The 20011-nt window shown below is 46.0% G+C and overlaps 1 protein-coding gene across 3 annotated transcripts in view; it reads right to left on the reverse strand.

The window, feature by feature from the left end:
* Positions 1-15767: 15767 nt before the first annotated feature.
* Positions 15768-20011, reverse strand: part of DNAJC13 (DnaJ heat shock protein family (Hsp40) member C13) — a 220226-nt gene continuing 215982 nt past the window's right edge. For 2 of the 3 annotated variants that reach the window (XM_040353030.1, XM_040353031.1), the window contains exon 57: positions 15768-16645. In XM_040353030.1, coding sequence (XP_040208964.1) covers positions 16548-16645 — 98 coding nt within the window. In that variant the 3' untranslated portion in view covers positions 15768-16547. The remainder of the gene's footprint in view (positions 16646-20011) is intronic. The other variant, XR_005749412.1, reaches the window with a different exon arrangement.

Here is a 20011-nt window from a genome sequence, read left to right on the forward strand (position 1 = left end):
GACGACCTCTTGGACAAGGACCAAGTAGGTTCAGGGATCGAAGATCCGGATACAGAGGAGTCTGGGGCAGTCTCCCTGAGGGAGAGCTGGTGGATTCAAGGATTGTCGGACTTGGTCCATAGGGCATTCAACTTGCCAGTACCAGATCTCCAGGTATCGACGGTTTCAGCTTTGGGCTCACTGAGGGCGCCTCAAAGCAATGCTGTGTTTCCGATCCATCCTCTATTAGAGGGAATTTTGTTCCAAGATTGGAACAAGCCAGATAAGATCTTCTTACCACCTAAAAGGTTCTCTGTCCTATATCCTATGGAAGAAAAATTTTCCAAAAGATGGGCTACTCCTGCAGTGGACGCAGCCATCTCATGTGTTAACAGATCGTTAACATGCCCTGTAGAAAACATACAGGTGTTCAAGGATCCAGTTGATAAGCGCTTGGAAGCAATATTTAAGAACTCCTACACTACTGCAGGGGCAGTAGTACAGCCAGCTGTGGCTGCGATTGGGGTCGCTCAAGCATTATCGGATCAATTTAAGCAGATGCTTAAACTTATTCCGGCCCAGCAGGCAGAAAAATTTTCGGATGTCCCTAAGGCCATATGTTTTACGGTAGACGCAATCAAGGATTCTATCCAGCAAGCGTCACGTTTATCGTTATCCCTTATCCATATGAGAAGACTCTTATGGTTAAAAAGCTGGGAGGCTGAGCCCCCATGCAAGAAGCTCCTGGTAGGGTTCCCCTTCCATGGAGGACGACTCTTCGGAGAAGACCTAGATAAATACATTCAGACCATTTCAAACGGCAAGAGTACTCTCTTGCCAACTAAGAAGAAGGTTCAGGGACCTGCGTTTAAACGACAGTATTCCCCTGGGCAGGGGCCCTCTAATGCCAAGCAGTATCGACGGCCTCCTGCAAAAGCAAACTTCGGCTTCAACAGCAAATCACAAGGACAGGCTGTTAGAGGCAAAAGGCAATGGTTTCGCAAACCAGCAAAACCAGCCCCCAAGCCAACCTTATGAAGGGGCGCCCCCACCCACGAAGGTGGGGGGAAGGCTGCGACTCTTTTCAGAGATTTGGGAAGCCAGCATTCCCGACGAGTGGGTACGGTCTTCCGTGGCCACAGGCTACAAATTAGATTTCCTAAGGTTTCCTCCTCCTCATTTCCAGAAGTCGAGGATTCCAAACGATCCGGAAAAGGGAGCCGCATTAAGATCGGCATTAGATCATCTACTTTCCCAGGAAGTAATAGTAGAGGTACCAGTCCTGGAACAGGGGCTGGGTTTCTACTCCAACCTATTCATCATCCCAAAATCCAATGGAGATGTCAGGCCAATTTTGGACCTAAAGATGGTAAATGCATATCTAAAGATCCGCTCATTTCGGATGGAATCCGTGCGGTCAGCAGCTGCCACACTCCAGAAGGACGACTTCATGGCGTCCATAGACATAAAGGATGCCTACCTTCATGTTCCAATTTATCAGCCACATCAAAGATATCTACGCTTCATGGTGGCTTCGCGTCACTTCCAATTCGTGGCGCTTCCCTTCGGGTTGGCTACGGCCCCCCGGGTGTTCACGAAGGTCCTAGCTCCGATCCTAGCCAAGCTAAGGATCCAAGGGGTCACGATCCTAGCATACCTGGACGACCTCCTAGTCATAGACCACTCGTCTCCCGGCTTGGAGCGAGCAGTGGCCCTCACGGTCCAATACCTCGAGAGGTTCGGCTGGGTCCTAAATCGAGAAAAGTCAGCTTTCCAGCCCACAAGGCAGTTGGAATATCTCGGCATGAGATTAGACACAGAACAACAAGGAGTGTTCCTACCTCTGAGGAAGGTAAAAGCCATCAAGGAATTAATCCTACTGGTTCTAAGCAAGAAAGAACCGACTATTCGCCTATGTATGAGGTTACTAGGCAAGATGGTGGCCACATTCGAGGCGGTACCATACGCCCAGAGCCACACTCGCATACTACAGGCAGCCATCCTGTCAGCATGGAGCAGAAGGCCACAGGCCTTGGATATCCCGTTGCCGCTCTCATCAAGAGTCCGACAAAGTCTGTGTTGGTGGTTAGACCCTCAGAATCTACTGAAGGGGAAGTCTTTCAGCCCAGTGGCTTGGAAGATAGTGACCACAGACGCCAGCCTGACGGGCTGGGGAGCAATTTTGGATGGTTGCACTCGCCAAGGTACTTGGGCAAAGCCAGAGAAGCAGTTGCCCATCAACATCTTGGAGCTCAGAGCTGCTCGACTAGCCCTCAGGGCTTGGACGTCAAAATTGCAGGGGTTCCCGGTGAGAATTCAATCAGACAATGCCACGGCCGTGGCATACATAAATCACCAAGGGGGAACCAGGAGTCAAGCCGCTCAGAGAGAGGTGAGCTTGATTCTCCTATGGGCAGAGGCTCATGTGCCCTGCATATCGGCAATATTCATTCCAGGAGTGGACAACTTTCAGGCGGACTTCTTAAGCCGCCAGACTCTATGGCCGGGGGAATGGTCTCTGCATCCACAAGTCTTTCAAGCACTCTGCCAAAGATGGGGAGTGCCGGACGTGGATATCATGGCATCGAGACTCAACAAGAAACTAGACAGGTTCATATCCCGCTCAAGGGATCCGATGGCCTGCGGAACCGATGCGTTGGTTTGCCCTTGGCATCAGTTCAAACTTCTTTATGCGTTTCCCCCGCTCCAGTTACTACCCCGCCTGCTGCGCAGGATCCGGGTGGAGCACATACCAGTCATCCTGGTAGCTCCAGCATGGCCCAGAAGGGCATGGTACTCACTAATCTTAAGGATGGTAGTGGGAGACCCGTGGACTCTTCCTCTACGGCCAGACCTGCTATCGCAAGGTCCGATCCTCCACCCTGCCTTACGGCATCTAAATTTGACGGCCTGGAAGCTGAATCCCTGATTCTCAGGGGTAGAGGTCTGTCTCCAGAAAGTAATCTCTACCCTAATCAGAGCCAGGAAACCGGTCTCTAGGGTGATTTATTACAGGGTCTGGAAGGCCTATGTAGGCTGGTGTGAGTCCAAGCGATGGCTTTCTCGCAAATTTACCATCGATAGAGTATTAAGTTTTCTCCAGCTAGGAGTGGATAAAGGATTGGCATTAAGCACAATCAAAGGACAGATTTCTGCTCTGTCAGTGTGGTTTCAGCGGCCGCTGGCCACCCACTCGCTGGTTAAGACCTTCCTTCAAGGGGTCTTACGTATTAGACCTCCAGTTAAATCCCCGCTTTGTCCGTGGGATTTAAATCTTGTTCTGTCAAGTTTACAGAAACAACCGTTTGAGCCGTTGGCTGATATTCCTTTGGTTCTACTGACAAGGAAGTTAGTATTTTTGGTTGCCATAGTTTCCGCAAGAAGAGTTTCGGAGCTGGCAGCCTTATCCTGTAAGGAACCATATCTTGTTTTTCATAAGGACAGGGTCGTTCTCCGCCCTCATCCTTCCTTCCTACCGAAGGTCATATCCAGTTTTCATTTGAACCAGGATTTGGTATTACCATCCTTCTTCCCTAAACCTACTTCCAGAAAGGAAGGGTTGCTGCATACCTTGGATATTGTCAGGGCCATGAAGGCCTATCTTAAAGCTACAAAGAAGATCCGGAAAACAGATGTGCTGTTCATTCTACCGGATGGGCCCAAGAAGGGGCAGGCAGCTGCAAAGTCCACCATTTCTAGGTGGATTAAGCAATTAATCACTCAGGCCTACGGCTTGAAAGGGTTGCCTCCTCCAGTATCATTAAAGGCTCATTCTACTAGAGCCATGGGCGCCTCCTGGGCAGCACACCACCAGATCTCTATGGCTCAAGTTTGCAAGGCGGCAACCTGGTCTTCTGTCCACACGTTTACAAAATTCTACAAGTTGGACGTAAGAAGGAATACTGATACTGCCTTCGGGCAGGCAGTGCTGCAGGCTGCAGTTTGAGACCCTCGGATTCCGGGGGCTCCTCTTGTTTGAGTTAAATTTAAAATTTAAAATTATTTTTCTCAACTAAGTTGGATTTATTATGATTTGAGTATATCTCTAAATTAAATCCTTTTGTCTTGGAGATGTTCTCCCTCCCCTCATTGTAAGCATTGCTTTGGGACATCCCATATAGTAATGAATGCCGCTCTGTGTCCCGTGATGTACGATAAAGAAAAAGAGATTTTTAATACAGCTTACCTGTAAAATCTTTTTCTTGGAGTACATCACGGGACACAGAGCTCCCACCCCTCTTTTTTGAGGACCATTTTGGGAGGCATACTGCTTGCTACAAAACTGAGGTACTCCTCCTATGGGAGGGGGTTATATAGGGAGGGGCATTTCCTGTTTGAGATTGCCAGTGTCTACACCTGAAGGTACTCCATATAACCCATATAGTAATGAATGCCGCTCTGTGTCCCGTGATGTACTCCAAGAAAAAGATTTTACAGGTAAGCTGTATTAAAAATCTCTTTTTTTTCACCTATCCTGTTCTATAAGCTCAAGTCCAAGATGTGAACATAGGGGCAGATCCACAAAGATCTGCCCGGCGCATCGTATCTGAGATACGCTACGCCACCGTACCTTACCTGGCTTTGGTTCGAATCCATAAAGAATTTGCGCCGTAAGTTACGGTGGCGTAAGCGGCGTAACGACGCGGAATTCAAATGCGGCGAGTAGGGGGCATGTTTCATTTAAATGAAGCGCGTCCCCGCGCCGAACGAACTGAGCATACTCCGTTCCTAAATTTCCCACCGTGCATTGCGCTAAATGACGTTGCAAGGACGTCAATTTTTGTGACGTGGACGTAAATTACGTCCAGCCCGATTCACGGACGACTTGCGCAAACGAAAAAAAATAATTTTTAAATTATACACGGGAACGACGGCCATACTTAACATTGAGTACGCCACCAAATACCAGCTTTAACTATACGCCGAAAAAAGCCGACTAGAGACGACGTAAAAAAATGCGACGGCTGCTCGTGGATCGTCGGAAATAGCTAATTTGCATACTCGACGCGGAAAACGACAGGAACGCCACCCAGCGGAACGCCGAAGAATTGCATCTTAGATCCGAAGACGTACGCCTGTCGGATCTAACCCAGATGCCGTCGTATCTTGTTTTGAGGATTCAAAACAAAGATACGACGCGGGAAATTTGAAAGTACGCCGGCGTACTCGCTTTGTGGATCTGCCCCATATTGTCTAAATACAAAAGGCAAGTGTATATTTGGGTTTTAATGTTTTGTGTATTTTCTTCAGATCTGTGCAGTAATCCTATTGATGTGAACTTTGCCATTTGCTGTATCTTCCTTTTCAATTCTTTTATTTTAAAGTTTTTTTTTTTTCCACAAAGATACACATACATCTTTACAAATAAACCATTTTATGCATATATTCTGCTTATTTTACTCTTAATCATATTTAATTTCTCCTATCTCCTGTTTCTACTTTATCTATGACCTTATTATTTTAACTCTATCCTTAGTTATATCCTTGTGATTTAGCTCTCCTTCTAACCCTTCCACTACGTACTTCCCTCCCCCCAAGAAAGAAATAAACCGAGAATATCGGTTTAATCTTTAGATTAGAAAACATAAAAAAAAAAGGAGCCAAAAACACTTCCCCCCACCCCTCCCCCTCCGTCTCCTCCCCTCTTCCCTTTCTTGGCTCTTTCCTTCCTGTTGGTCTCTCCCTCCACCCTCTCTCCTCTCCTCATCCTGTCCGCTCCCTGTATGCGATGTATGGAGCCCATATCTGCCGATGCTTGTCTTCCTGCTCTTTCAAACTCATAGTAAGGTTTTCCATTAGTTGTACTTCCGCTATTTTTGCCATCCTTTTGCTTTGCTTGGAGAAACATTACTTTTCCAGAGAGCTGGAATGCATGCTTTTGTCTCAGCAATGAATTTTTAAACTTTTCCGCTGATAGAGGGATATCAAAGAGCAAGGAAGGCAGCTGGATTATCTCCAAGTGACACATCTATAATTTCTTCTATTGTTTCTAATACCATTTGCCAGAAATTCCTTACTTTTGAACATTCCTAAAAAATGTGTATCATAGTGCCTACAGTCTCTTGACACCGCCAACAGAGATTAGAGGTCTGTGGATATATCCGATTTCAATATTTCTGGAGTTCTATACCACCTGCTCAAAATCTTATAGCTTCCCTCTTGGTACCTCGTTGCTATTGACACCTTATGTGTATACCTACAGATCTTATTTTTTTTGTGCTTCTGAAAAAGTGACCCCCATCTCTCTTTCCCATGCCTGTATGTAACCGAGGTTCTGTGGGGCCTTCAACTCGATCACCATAGTATATAATGCCAATATTGCATGTCTCACTGACTCTCCTTTCAAGCATAGGTTTTCAAACTTAGATGGTGTGGTTATTTCTCTAGTTCGCATAGAGATTAATCTGAGAAATGCATTTAACTGCATTCTCCTGAAAAAGTCTAAACTTTCTCCAAACTCACAGTCCAACTCTTCTCTAGACATTACTTGATTGTCTACCGTGAAATGTATCAGTCTATTTTTACCCTGTCGATTTAGAGTCATAAAACTTTTATCCTTTAGTCCCATTTCAAACTCTGGATTACCCAGGATAGGAGTCATCGGGTTCAACAAGTTAGATGTCTCAACTTTTTTAAGTATCCTTTAACTACCCTAAGTGTCGCTCCTACTGTCGGATATTGCTTTGCTGCTTGCGGTATTATCGTGTTTTTTAGCCAAATGAATCCCTCCAGGTGTACCTCCACTATTGCTTGTTCCATGTGTTCCCATGGTTTTTCTTTTTGATGTGCACACCAGTCCAACACTCTTGCTAGATGTATTGCCTCATAATACCCCTCTGGGTCGGAAGCCCTACCCCACCTCTTTCTTTTGGTAAGATCAAAATATCTCTGCAAATTCTAGTGGGTTTTCCGGCCCATACAAACCTTGCCAGTCTTACTCTCACCTCTCTCAGGTATCCCACCGGGATCTTAATAGGCAAGGTCTGTAATAGGTATAGTAATCTTGACATTACATTCATTTTGATTATGTTGATTCTACCAAACCACGTAAACACCTCCTTATCCCATTTCTGTAGATCTAATTTAATCTGTCGGACCAGGGGCACAAAATTCAATTCAAATATCCTATTTAATCTATTGGGTATTTTTGTCCTGAGATGTAACTTATATGAGAATATGTCCATCTAAAAGCAAAAAAATTAGACAATCTTCCATACTTGGTAATTTCAGCCATTAATGGCGGCAAAGAAAGAGCTGGGCGGGTTATAAAAAACAGGTCGTCCGCAAATGCGGCCACTTTGTTCCCTTCCCTTCACTCTGATACCTCCAATGTCTGAATTGGCCCTTATTGTTCTGAGAAATGGCTCCAGTGTCAAAATAAAGATAATCGGAGACAATGGGCATCCCTGGCGTGTTCCATTCTTAATGGAAAAGGGCTCTGAGAGTATTTTAATTTATCTTAATTCCAGCTTTGGGAGAAGAGAATAGACTCCTAACCCAATTCTGCATTCCCTTTTGCTGTATCTTCCTGTATTAACCACTCCAGCCCCAGAAGGTTTTATTTACCCCCTTAATGTCCAGGCCATTGTTTTGCAATTTAGCCCTGCCTCGCTTTAACTGACAATTGCGCAGTTGTGCCACGACGTACCCAGACAAAATTAAACCCCCCCCCCCACATAGAGCTTTATTTGGTGATATTTGATCACCTCTGCGGCTTTAATTTTTTGCGCTATAAACAATTGAAAAAAAATTGTTTTAATTTTTGCTATAATAAATATCCCCAAAAAAATCTATAAAAAAAATGTATTCATTCTGCTACATATTTTTGGTAAAAAAAAAATCCCAATAAGCGTATATTGATTGGTTTGTGCAAAATGTATACAGTCTACAAAAGGGATATATTTATGGCTTTTTTTCCCCCTAGTAATGGCGGTGATCAGCAATTGTTTTGTGGGAGTGCGACATTGCGGTGGACAGATCGGAACACTTTTTTTTACTTATTTTTTTGACCACTGACATTTATACAGCAATTAGTGCTATAAAAAATGCACTGATTACTGTATAAATGACACTAGCAGCGAAGGGGTAAACACTGGGGGGAAATCATTGGGTTAAATGTGTTTCCTCGGGGGAGTGGACTGACAAGGAGTACAGGGAGATCACTGTTCCTAATCTCTAGGAACAGACGATCACTCTGTACTCCGTTGACAGAATTGGGATCTGTTTGTTTACATTGACAGATCCCCGTTCTGGCTCTCTGGAGCGATTGCGGATGGCCAGCGGACATCACGGCTGCCAGCCACACGCCCACTGTATCTTTTGCACGAAGAGATGTACACCTACGGTGATTCGCGTAATAAAACCGATGGCCGGCAAGTGGTTAAAGTGAAGTGCTGTAAATACTTGTCAGTTTAAAAGTGGTAGTAAACAGCATTAATTGTCTTTTTTTTTTAGACTGTCTTCTATTTTATAGTGATCCAGGATGCAAGTCCAGCAGAATTTCTCAAATACAGGGAAGAAACAAACCATTTAACACTAGAAGGGGTGCTTACAATGATCGGATTATATTTACGTAAAACCTTTGTCCCCCAAAAAACTGCTGTAACTGATCATAAAGCATTAGCTGGAGTTTGGTAGTTGTTAGTTTATCTAAATCTGCTACTAGTTCATCTAATACCTCCGTGACTAATAATGCTGCTGTTGAATGGTAAACCTTGTGGTCAATCATGCAGAGCGGGGGCACTCCAGGTGTGTTACTGGCCAGATCACCAGGTGAAAGGGGAGGGAGGGGGAAAAGCATAAAAGAAAACTACTGCAGCCACCACATTTAATGATTGGTAAGCTGCAGTATATTACATTTTGGTTTGGGGTTTATTACCGCTTTAAAATTTATTAACCACTTAAGGACCGCCTAACGCCGATATACGTTGGCAGAATGGCACGGCTGGGCACAAGCACGTACCTGCACCTCCTCTTTAGGTGCCCAGCTTCTCGGCCGCGGGACCCACAGACCCGATCGCTGCCAGAGTCTCGCAATTGGTCACAGGAGCTGTAGAAAGGGGAGAGGTGTGTGTAAACACACCTTCCCTGTTCTTCACATTGGCAGTGTCATTGATAGTCTTTCCCTATATCAGGGAACAGACGATCAGTGACGTCACAAGTCCGGCCCCCCTACAGTTAGAAACACACACGAGGTCACACTTAACCCCTACAGCGCCCCCTAGTGGTTAACTCCTAAACTGCAATTGTCATTTTCACAATAATCAATGCATTTTTATAGCACTGTTTGCTGTGAAAATGACAATGGTCTTTTTTGGGGGATATTTATTATAGCAAAGAGTAAAAAATATTGTTTTTTTCAAAAATGTCGCTCTGTTTGTTTATAGCGCAAAAAAAAGGAGCCACATCGCAGGACCGCGCGGACAACGATATTTTTGGACTGGAGAAACTCTCTCTCGCTAACAAAAAAAACGTTTAATGAGGTCCTCTTTAGCCAATCTTCGATCGAGATAGACTGAGAGGGCTGCTACCTGGACCCTAAGGGTACTAACTTTCAACCCCAGGTCTACCCTCTCCTGGAGGAAGTCCAGGATAACTGGGATAGAGGTTGAAGTGACCTGTCTATCCTTACCCCAGGAATAGAAGGTCTTCCAAATTTTTTAATACATTTTTCTAGTTACTGGTTTTCTGCTCAGGAGAAGCGTACTAATGACCTTCTCTGAGCAGCCCTTACGCTTCAAAATCTGGCGCTCACTAATCAAGCTGCCAGCTGAAAGAATTCCGGCTTTGGATGAAGTACTGGGCCCTGCCTGAGGAGATCTGCCCTGTACGGAAGCTTTAGCGGTTCTACTACCGCCATGGACCTTAGGTTTGCAAACCAAGTTCTCCTTGGCCACCACGGGGCTATCAGAAGAATCTGTCCGGGAGACCTGCTGAGCATCTGAAGGACCCGCGGAATAAGCATCACAGGCGGGAAGGCGTAAGCCAGCCTGAAATGCCAGGCCTGGGATAGTGCATCCAGACCCTCTGACTGTAGTTCCTGGGAAATCGAGAAATACCTTTTTACATTCCTGTTTTGACGGTTGGGAAACAAATCTATTTCTGGATTTCCGAAGCACTGTACCAGGGTTTGAAATACCTCCGGGTTCAGTTCCCATTCCTCCTGCTTCAACTGCTGACGGCTGAGGAAGTCTGCTTCTATATTGCGCGTCCCTTTTATGTGTATGGCTGAGATGGAGAGAACTCTCCCTTCTGCCCACTCCAAGATTTCCTAGGATAGTTCTAGTAGAGGATTGGACCTGGTCTCTCCCTGCTGACCCAAGTATGCTACCGTTGTAGCATTGTCGGAGCTTACTTGGACTTCTCTGCCCTTGATGTCTTCCTGGAAGGCTATTAAGGCTTCCCCCACCGCTCTGAGCTCCCTGTAATTGGATGACCTGTGAGCTGTCCCATTGCTCCTGGGCTTTTTTCTTTCCTAGGTGGGCACCCCCAAGAGCTGGCATCCGTGCTAATCTTTACTGGATTCCACTGAGCCCATGGTTGCCCTTCTTTCAGGTTTTGGTGAAAAGTCCACCACTCCAGGGAAGCCAGGACCTGGGGGATGAGCATAATTTTTTGGTCTAGGGACTCTCTCTGTCTGTCCCAAGAGGACAGGAAAAATAAATTACGTGTCCTGGCATGAAGTTGGGCCCAGACTACCGCTGGTATGCTTGCAGACATGAGACCTAAAACTCTCTGAACATCTCTTCTGGAGAGCCATGGTTTTTTTTTATTAGGTCCCCTGCTGCTGAGGCCAGTTTTGCCACTTTGTCTTCTGGCAAGAAAAGCCTCTGCTGTCTGGTGTCCACTATGTATCCCAGAAAGGCCTTGACCTGTTCTGGTTGGAGGGAGGATTTTTCTGTGTTTATTATCCACCCTAAACTCTTCAGGACTGACACTGCTTTGTACGTCCAGATAGGGTATAAGAGATATACCCTGAAGGTGCAGAAAAGCCACTGCTTCCGCTAGGATTTTTGCAAACATCCTTGGGCTGGAAGTTAGCCCGAATGGGAGTGCCCTGAACTGCCAATGGAGGGTTTCCCCTTCCATCACTATAGAAAACCTTAGGAAAGCCTGATGATCTACGTGAATCGGCACATGAAGGTAGGCATCTTTGAGATCTAGAGTCACCAAGAAGGCCTCCTTCATGAGGTTCTTCCTTACCGAATAGATACTTTCCATAGTAAACTTTTTGTATGGCAGAAACTTGTTCAGGTTTCTTAAGTTTACTATTAGGCGGTATTTCCCAGACGGCTTGCGGACTACAAATACGTGGGAATAAAATCCCTGGCACTGTTGATCTTTCGGTACTGGTACTATCACTAGCTGTTTGGCTAGCTCCTGTATCCCTTCCAAAAGAGCAGATCTTTTTAGGGTATCCCTGGGAAGATGTGTGAGGGTGATCCTAGAGGGGGGTGTTGCCAAGAATTCTAGACGGTAGCCCTCTTGAACAATTTGGCAAATGTAAGGGCTGTTCGACATCTTTACCCACTGAGGTAAGAACTGGGACAGCCGACCCCCCCCCCCCACTCTGATCTTGGCGTCACTTAGACTGTCACTGGCTTAGGGAGAAGGGAAAAGCAAGTTGTTCTTTTTATTCCCTTTACCAAAGTTCCAACGCCTGAAGGGTTCCTTTTTGTTTTTCTGTTTAGCTTGCCCCTGGGGGCCTCAAAGTCTTTCTGAAACCTTTTTTAGGTTTCACCGGAAACTTTTTGCCTTTTTCTGATGACCTAGCCAGGACATCATCTAGGCCTTTTCCAAACAGAGGAGAACCCTGAAAGGGGATGCCACACAGTTTACCTTTAGATGTCGCATCCCCCTCCCAGGCCTTGATCCAGATAGCAGCCTTGGTTAACTCAGCTAGGAGAGCTATTTTGGCTGATGCTCTTGCAGATTCAATTGCTGCATCCGCCAGGTAGGCAATAGCCTTCCTGATGACTGTTAGGGACTCTACCACCTTCTCAGCCTCCGAGTTCTGAGCCAGATGCTCGGTGAGTGTTTCCACCCAGATATCGGTGTTCCTGGCTACACATGCTGCTGCTAAGGCTGCTGAATTAGCTTCCCAAGCCTTCCTAAGGAGAGATTCTGCTTTGCGGTCCATCAAGTCTTTGATACTTCCTGCATCCTCAAAGGAGAGATCAGACAATTTTGTGACTTGCGACAAAGCCGCATCAAGTCTAGGAAGCTTAAAAAAAAAAGACTTCCTCGTCCTCCTGGGAAAAGGGAAACCTTCTTTTCCAGGTCTTTTGTTTGACCATTCTCCTTTCAGGATCTCTCCATTCCTGTAGGACTAATTCCTTAAGGGAGCGGTGTAGAGGGAATACCCTAGACTGGGTGTCACCTAGACGCCTATAAACTTTATCCTGTACCGAGGTTGGTTTAGGGGTCTCGGGAATTTCCTCTGTGGCATAAATGGCCTGGAGGAGACTCTCAAGGTCTTCTACAGCAAAGAGGTGTCTCCTTAGTTGTATGTCTTCCTAAGACTGACTAATGGAGTCTGTCTGCCTCCCCTGAGCTGTGTCTAGACCTGGTCAGACTCACTACGTCACTTTCTTCATCCTCTGCCTGACCACGAGGGGGTATAGGTGTAGGTGTGAAGAAGGCACTTGGACCCTTAGCGAATAGACTTTCTTGGGAAGAAGTGCCCTCCTTGGGGGTAAGTTCCTCTGTATCAGTCTGTACTGACTGCCCAGCTGCCTCTCGGAAAGCTTCAACTGTTGCTAGCATTTCCGATTGCATGGATGCAAGAAAACTCTTCATCATTGTTGCAGCCTCCTTTCCTGACAAATTATTTATACATTTGTAGAAGATGGGTTTAGTATAGGATTTAGGGAGTTTTTCCTTACAATTCCCACACTTCTTAGGCCCCGTACACACGGCCGAGGAACTCGACGTGCCAAACACATCGAGTTCCTCGGCCAGTTCAGCCCTGAAGCCGCCGAGGAGCTCGGCGGGCCGAGAGCTCCCATAGAACAACGAGGAAATAGAGAACATGTTCTCTATTTCCTCGACGAGTTCCTCGGCGGCTCCATCGGGCCGAAAGTGTACAGACGACAGAGTTTCTCGGCAGAATCAGGCGCTGACCGAGTTTCTCGCCGAATTCTGCCGAGAAACTCTGTCGTGTGTACGAGGCCTGAGAGGAACTATGCCCTGTAGCAGCAGGAGACTGGCCAGAGGCCTCCTGGGGGATTCTGAAAAGACATGAAATGCACAACCATTACTCTGTCTTCCCCCTAAGACTGCTGGTTTGTACTGGGGAGGAAGGAAGCAAGCAAGAGGGGATCCAGATCCTGCTCTGGCCTTTCCCTAAAAGTCGGGAACTCTCGCTGCCACCTTCCTCCCTTTCCAGGGGGATAAGTACTCACCGACCCCGACCTGGATCTGCCAGCAGTTGTGTCCGTCTTCCCATCCTCTTCCATGATGGGGGTTGACTGGGCCTTGGCTGCCGAAACCTCCAAACAGGCTTTCCTTAAGCCGACCCTCCACCGCTGCCTCGGGTACTTCCGGGTTGCGCCTCCGGGAACCGCCCCCTTCCTGTGATGCGGTTCCTGCTCCTTCTCAGAGCGAGGCTTGGAGCACAGCGTTCTGCCCGGGAAAGAGAGCGATTTGAAATGGTGGCGGTTTACAGCAATCACCAGCATCCCCACAGCACAGAGCACTGATGCTCACCTGGGGCGACCTGCGAGTTGGACCAAAAGGCCTACAGGTTAGTTCAGCCCTCCCTAGAACCTGTCTCACAGGGGTACCTTCGACCCTCCCCGGTCTCTAGGTTTTTAGAAAAAAAAAAAACATGTCGCTGTGTTGGAGAAACACAATCAATACTGGGGAACAAGGGGATGGGTGGGGCTTTTTAATCTGTCATGTGATTGTGTTTCCTGCAGGGAGGAGCCATCATCTCTCAGGTGCCGTCCTGGAAGGTGATGGGAGAAAGTATTTTGGAACAGCAAAAACTTTCTGCGGCCGATCCCATTCCTTGTACAACAATTTGTCCAGATAAGGAACCACTATCGCGGTGCAGGGCGGCTTGCGGAACCCAAAAGGGACCTGCGTCTCTGATGTCTCCGCCAAATCCTCAAGTTTTTGAGTATCCCGCACCGCAGTGAGCTCCAACAAACGCCTTATCATGCGCTGAGCATGAAGCAGAGTCATCCTCACTGTCCGTGTGGGCTAGGCCTGCATCTTCTAACATAACGGAACCAGGGCCAGGTGCAGTAGCATGGCCTGATTCCGTGTCAGAGACATCCCCAGAAGAAGGCGGAGGGAGGGGGCACTTTTTACCCCCCTTCTGGCCACTCGCCGCTTCAATCCTGGCAACAAATGCCTCAAGGCCGCCTAGGAACAGGGGCACTAAGGGTTAACACTGGCATGTATGGGGGAGAAGCCACCGGTTCGGACGCCATGCTGACCCACTGTAAATGCCACCCTTGTACTGCAAGGCAAGACCCACAGGCCACCCTCCCGGCCGCAACAGAGAGTAGGTGACCCCCCAGAGGACTCACCACCCGACCAGGCTGTAGTGCTGCTGAGAAGCTAGAAACGCTGCCCGTGCTGTGCCGTCCCTCAGGAAGTGTGCTGGGAGCATTTGCGACGTTATTCTGGTCACTAGAGGCCAAAATCCCTTCCAAGATAGCCACCGACATGCAAGAAAACAGCATACAGGCTACAAGAAAATGGCCGCGGATCGTCAATAAGAGCGGCCGTCACCGGCAAAATGGCGGCCAAACATGTTTTTAAAACACATAGTGACAAAAAACAGCTAAAACACGGCAAACGTACCAGACCCTACAGGTCCCCCCCGCACACACAGCATCATAAAGAGACATACAGCACCCCACAGCAGACGGAGCCCCCCAGGCGGACCCCTCATCTCACGGCCGCCACCGAGAATGCGGGGAAGGAAGGGAGAGAGGAAAGTAGGGTGGACCCCCGATCGACCTCCCCAGGAATGCACCAGCCGAACCACCATGCCAAGGCAAGGGGATACTACTTACCCATCCTGCTACCACCGGCTGGAGGCATTCCAGACAGACCCAACGTCTGCGCAGTTACGGCATGGCTGACGGCCTGGCACACTGACTCGGCCATAGAGACCGGTCATATGTGTGCCCTGGAGCTTATAGCTCACCGGCCACCCCTGGAGCAACGGGGCATGTTGTGGACGCTTAGCTAAAGGCCGGCACACGCTCGATGGCCGAACATGGGGGGGGGGACTACAAGGATCGAGGATCCAGCCTGTCACCCAGTCGGCAGTTGATTGAAGATCCCAGGATCCAAAAATGCAGGAAAAAATAAAAGCGGAAAAAAATTGCAAAAAATCTCCATAGCACATGGGCCCAGAGGAGCCATGTCTTTTCCTTACGCTAGGCAGAAAAAAACTGGGGCTGCATGATGCAGAGAGAGAGATGTACCCGGGGGACCCGCCCCCTGGGAGGTGCTATACTGAGAGAAGTGTTTTAACACTTGAAGTGCTGTTTTCTACCTACTCAATCTCCTGAAAGGTAGGATAATACCCTATGGTCAATTGCTGCTGTGTCCGTCCATGAATGGAAGAGAAATTCCAATTTTTACATTTATGAGGGAAATGTCATTATTAGCCAGACTGGAGGTGGTTTGGAGGCCTCATGAGATTCCATTGCATTTGTCACTCAATATACTTTTAAACAACTTTTATATAAACCGATAAATAAAACCCGCTTGTTAGAAATAAAAAGTTAGAAAATGTTGCAGCATTTGACAGAAATGACATTAAGAAGGTTGTCAATTCCCTTTATTTTCTTAAAATTTTATGTACACGAATGTATGATCTGTATAATGTACATTCATAGAAAGCTGTATATACTGGATAATAATGTAGGAATCATGTCACTATTTCACTAGGGTCTTACATAACAGGCTGACATTTTCATATTCACTTTATTATTTGGTAAAGCTATGCTGTACACGGGAATATCCTCTTCTCTCCAGTCTGGAGAGGATAGTGTTAATTAACAGTAAAAGGACACAAATAATGAACACTGTCAGAAACTGGTACTGGTTCAGTGAGCCCAACCACAACAAACATGGCAGAAAACGGAAACAGAATGCCCTTCAGACTTTTCTTCCTTCTAACCCACAGCTTTGCCAATTCGTGGAATATAAAACTTCGAACAGAGGGAGATTATTATTTTGATTCACAGTCTTGTAAACAAATGAAAAGAAGGAACAGAATGTGCTTGGATACAAAAAAAAAGGAGACAACAAAAAGTTTGTGTAACCAGACAGCTGATCACAGAGTGCTTTCAGAATTTATAATACATAGCGATGCTAGGTCAGAATCACACATCCCAGATGTATTTATTTCTTTATCCCTAAATAAAAATATATTTATTACAAAAAGGAATAACAATTTTCTTTGTAAAACAAGGAAGGCAGAAAATAAAGTCCTTTCAATCAACCCTGGGGGAAGAGGGAAAGACTTGTGGCGCTATCCCTCGTGCAACAATTAGCGATTAGGTCTATTTGCATCCTCATTGGTTTATAGTCTTCGCGGTCTATCCCAGATCTCCTACTTCATGGTCCACTGGTGGTGGCTTGTTGGGCATAACATTTGATGAAGACCCTGCAGTAAGGTAGCCAGCAATGCCAGGTCCTAAGACAACCAAAAAAAAAGAATTTATTAACTACACAATTATTTAAACATTTACTTCTTATTAATACTTTCCTTATCAGAGGTAATTGATGCCCAGGTCTGATTTAACAGCGATAGCATGTGTTTGTTAACTTGCCAATTTTGAAAACCTTCATTTTTTAAAACATAGAAGGCTCTAATTGGTAGACGGTTTAAAACCTATTTTTATTATTACACAAATTGTACAAATGCACAAACAACAAAAAATAAATAAAGATACTGACAGTTACACTATAGATACCATTGCAGATGAACACTGCAGCTTCAATGAAGGCTCCGGCCTACATATTACAGCGTTAGAGCCGACATAGTTGTTGCACAATCTGGAGCTTTACTGTATCTCAAGATGACACACATGGAGTATTAGGTCATCATACCTCAGTTTATCACTCTTCAGGTTCAGCCTTCTGGGCATGACCATACAGGCTATTAACATTTTCTGTCCTCCTTCATATGGTTATTGATGGCTTGTATACAATGTCTATCTGGGCTGTTTAATCCTGCATCATATGTGTAACCAAGAAACAGAAGAATCTAGGACTTTTTCTGGTGCTAAAAATGGCTTCCAATACCACCTCTGTCGACGACACCCAGATCTATCTCTCCACTCCTCAACTCACTCCTTCGATCTCCTTGCGTATAACAAAAGTACTGAATGACATATCGGTATGGATGTCACACCACTTTCTCAAACTCAATCTTTCTAAAACTGAACTTGTTATATTTCCTCCCCATGACTTTACCATTAAGATCAATGGCACAACCACACATGCCAGGGTGCTGGGTGTAATCCTCGGCTCTGACCTCTCCTTCAGCCCTCACTTCCAATCCCTGACTAAATCTTGCCGCCTTAACCTCCGCAACATCTCCAGAATTCACGCCTTCCTAACGACACCACAAAGCAACTTATTCACCCTTTGGTTATCTCCCGCCTTGACTACTGCAACTCCCTCCTCACTGGCCTACCTTTAACACAGGCTATCCCCCCTTCAGTCTATTATGAACACTGATGCTAGACTCATACACCTCGCTAAACGATCTGTGACTGCTACCCCTCTCTGACAGTCCCTTCACTGGCTCCCCCTACCCCACCGTATAAAATTTAAAATACCAACCACAACATACAAGGCCATCCACAACGTCACCCCCAGCTACATCACCAACATCATCTGCAGATATCGCCCAAATTGTCCCCTCTGCTCCTCCCAGGACCTCCTGCTCTCTAGCTCACTTGTTACCATCTCCCATGCTTACCTCCAGGACTTCACTAGAGCCTCTCTGATCCTCTGGAACTCCCTGCCCCAGTATGTCCAATCAGCCCCTACCCTGTCCATCTTTAGGAGATCCCTAAACACTAATTTATTCAGGGAAGCCTATCCCATACCCACCTAAAAACTGTACCTGAGCCACCCTCATCAAATCATCCCCCACAGCGATTACCTTTTGTACCACCTTCCCCTCCCTTTAAAATATAAGCTCCACGAGCAGGGCCCGCCTGTCCCTTCTGTATTGAACTGTAATTGTGCTGTTCACCCTCTACATTGTAAAGCACTGCACAAACTGTTGGCACTATATAAATCTTGAATATTAATAATAATGATGTATAGAATACTTTTAAAATTGATTGTTTAACCAAAGCTAAATTTCAACGTTCTTTTCACCAGAAGTGAATGCAATGATCAATCCCAGCAAAGATCATACTTCTGTACCACATTGTTCTGTCATCTGCAGATCCCCTGATATTCTGGGCTTAGTTGTGGCTTTGTACCATGTGATACTCTGCATATCCTGCGGATAGACTCTGTTCCTTCCACAACCAATTCCTGCAGTAGCTAAAGTCTGTTACACTCCCGTCTAGTCTTTGTCTCTGCAAATGTAACAGCTCTGTTGGTGGGTGGGATTGAATTCATTTTAATTAGCATTCAATTCCACCCAGTCACACCTACAGGACGAGTCCAAACCTCACAGATCACAGCAATATTCAAGAAGGAACCACCTTCATACACAGCCTGTTCCAATAGCTAGCTGTGCTGCTGCTTGACAGGATTGAATAGATCACAATTAGACTTCAATCCTGCTCAGTTAAATATGCCGACCAGTGTGAACAGGAAGATTCTTACCCCTCAAAACCCACCCTCTCAGAGTCCTGCTCTCTGAACTCATTCATTTACATATGAAGGATACACCTTCATCCCATAGCCCTTCCTATGAACTCTGGGAGTAAGCCAATATTCATTGGCATGCTGCAAGACAGGAATGGCACAGGAGGAGTTATGACACATTTACACCTTTCACCACCCACATGAAGGCCCAGAAACACCCACAGTAATCCTAGATTCCCCCACATCAACTCCCAGAACTGGTACAAAAACTGGTACAGGCGACTCCCATAGTTTGCCCCCAAGCTACAAAGGATCATGGGACATGTAGGATCAGGACTGGAAAAAAGAAACAGGAAGTCAGAGAACTTTGAAATTCAGCCAGGGGAAGGAGAAACCTGCTTTCTACAGCTAAAGTAGGTAAGTTACACACAGACTGACAGCAGGGTTGTGATATATGTATCATTATCTGAATATAATATATCTTTAAAAACAAAGACAAAAGTTTGGATGATTATTCTTCAAAGTTAAAGCATATGACCATTAGAAACACTTACTATGTCCCGCCCAATGTTAACACATATCAGCACAACTGTATCTACATCCCGAAGAGCAATTTGTTTTCTCCTGAGGAAGATAAATTGCAAAAAACGCATAGAGCTGTGCCCTCGCCCTTTCACTGTTCATCATTATGTAAAGTGAATATATGAATGTATACTTATTTATCTTTGTTTAAAGGCGTATTATTTTGAGAACTACACTATATTTTCAAAAGTATTGGGACACCCGCCTTTACACGCACATGAACTTTAATGGCGTCTTAGTCCATGGGGTTCAATATTGAGTTGGCCCACCCTCTGCAGCTATAGCAGCTTCAACTCTTCTCGGAAAACTGTCCACAAGGTTTAGGAGTGTGTCTAGAAGAGTTGAAGCCGTTATAGCTGCAAAGAGTGATCCAACTCAAGATTGAACCCTACGGACTAATCCTGGGATGCCATTCAGATAAACCAGAAAAGGTTGATCATCAGGGATGTGGTGCGCATACTATTCATCACCATACTCTTATGCAATTCTGCATCATAATTGCCTGCACTTCCTCACTGTTCCTTCCACCACTGCAGATGGCAACATTACTCTGAGCTTCCAGGTAGTGGGAATCAAGTGACCGATTCTCCATGCATTCTTGTTCCAAGTCAAAGAACTGAGGTTAACCACTTTAAGACCACAC

This window comes from Rana temporaria, chromosome 5, assembly GCF_905171775.1.
Source record: "Rana temporaria chromosome 5, aRanTem1.1, whole genome shotgun sequence".
NCBI lineage: Eukaryota > Metazoa > Chordata > Amphibia > Anura > Ranidae > Rana > Rana temporaria.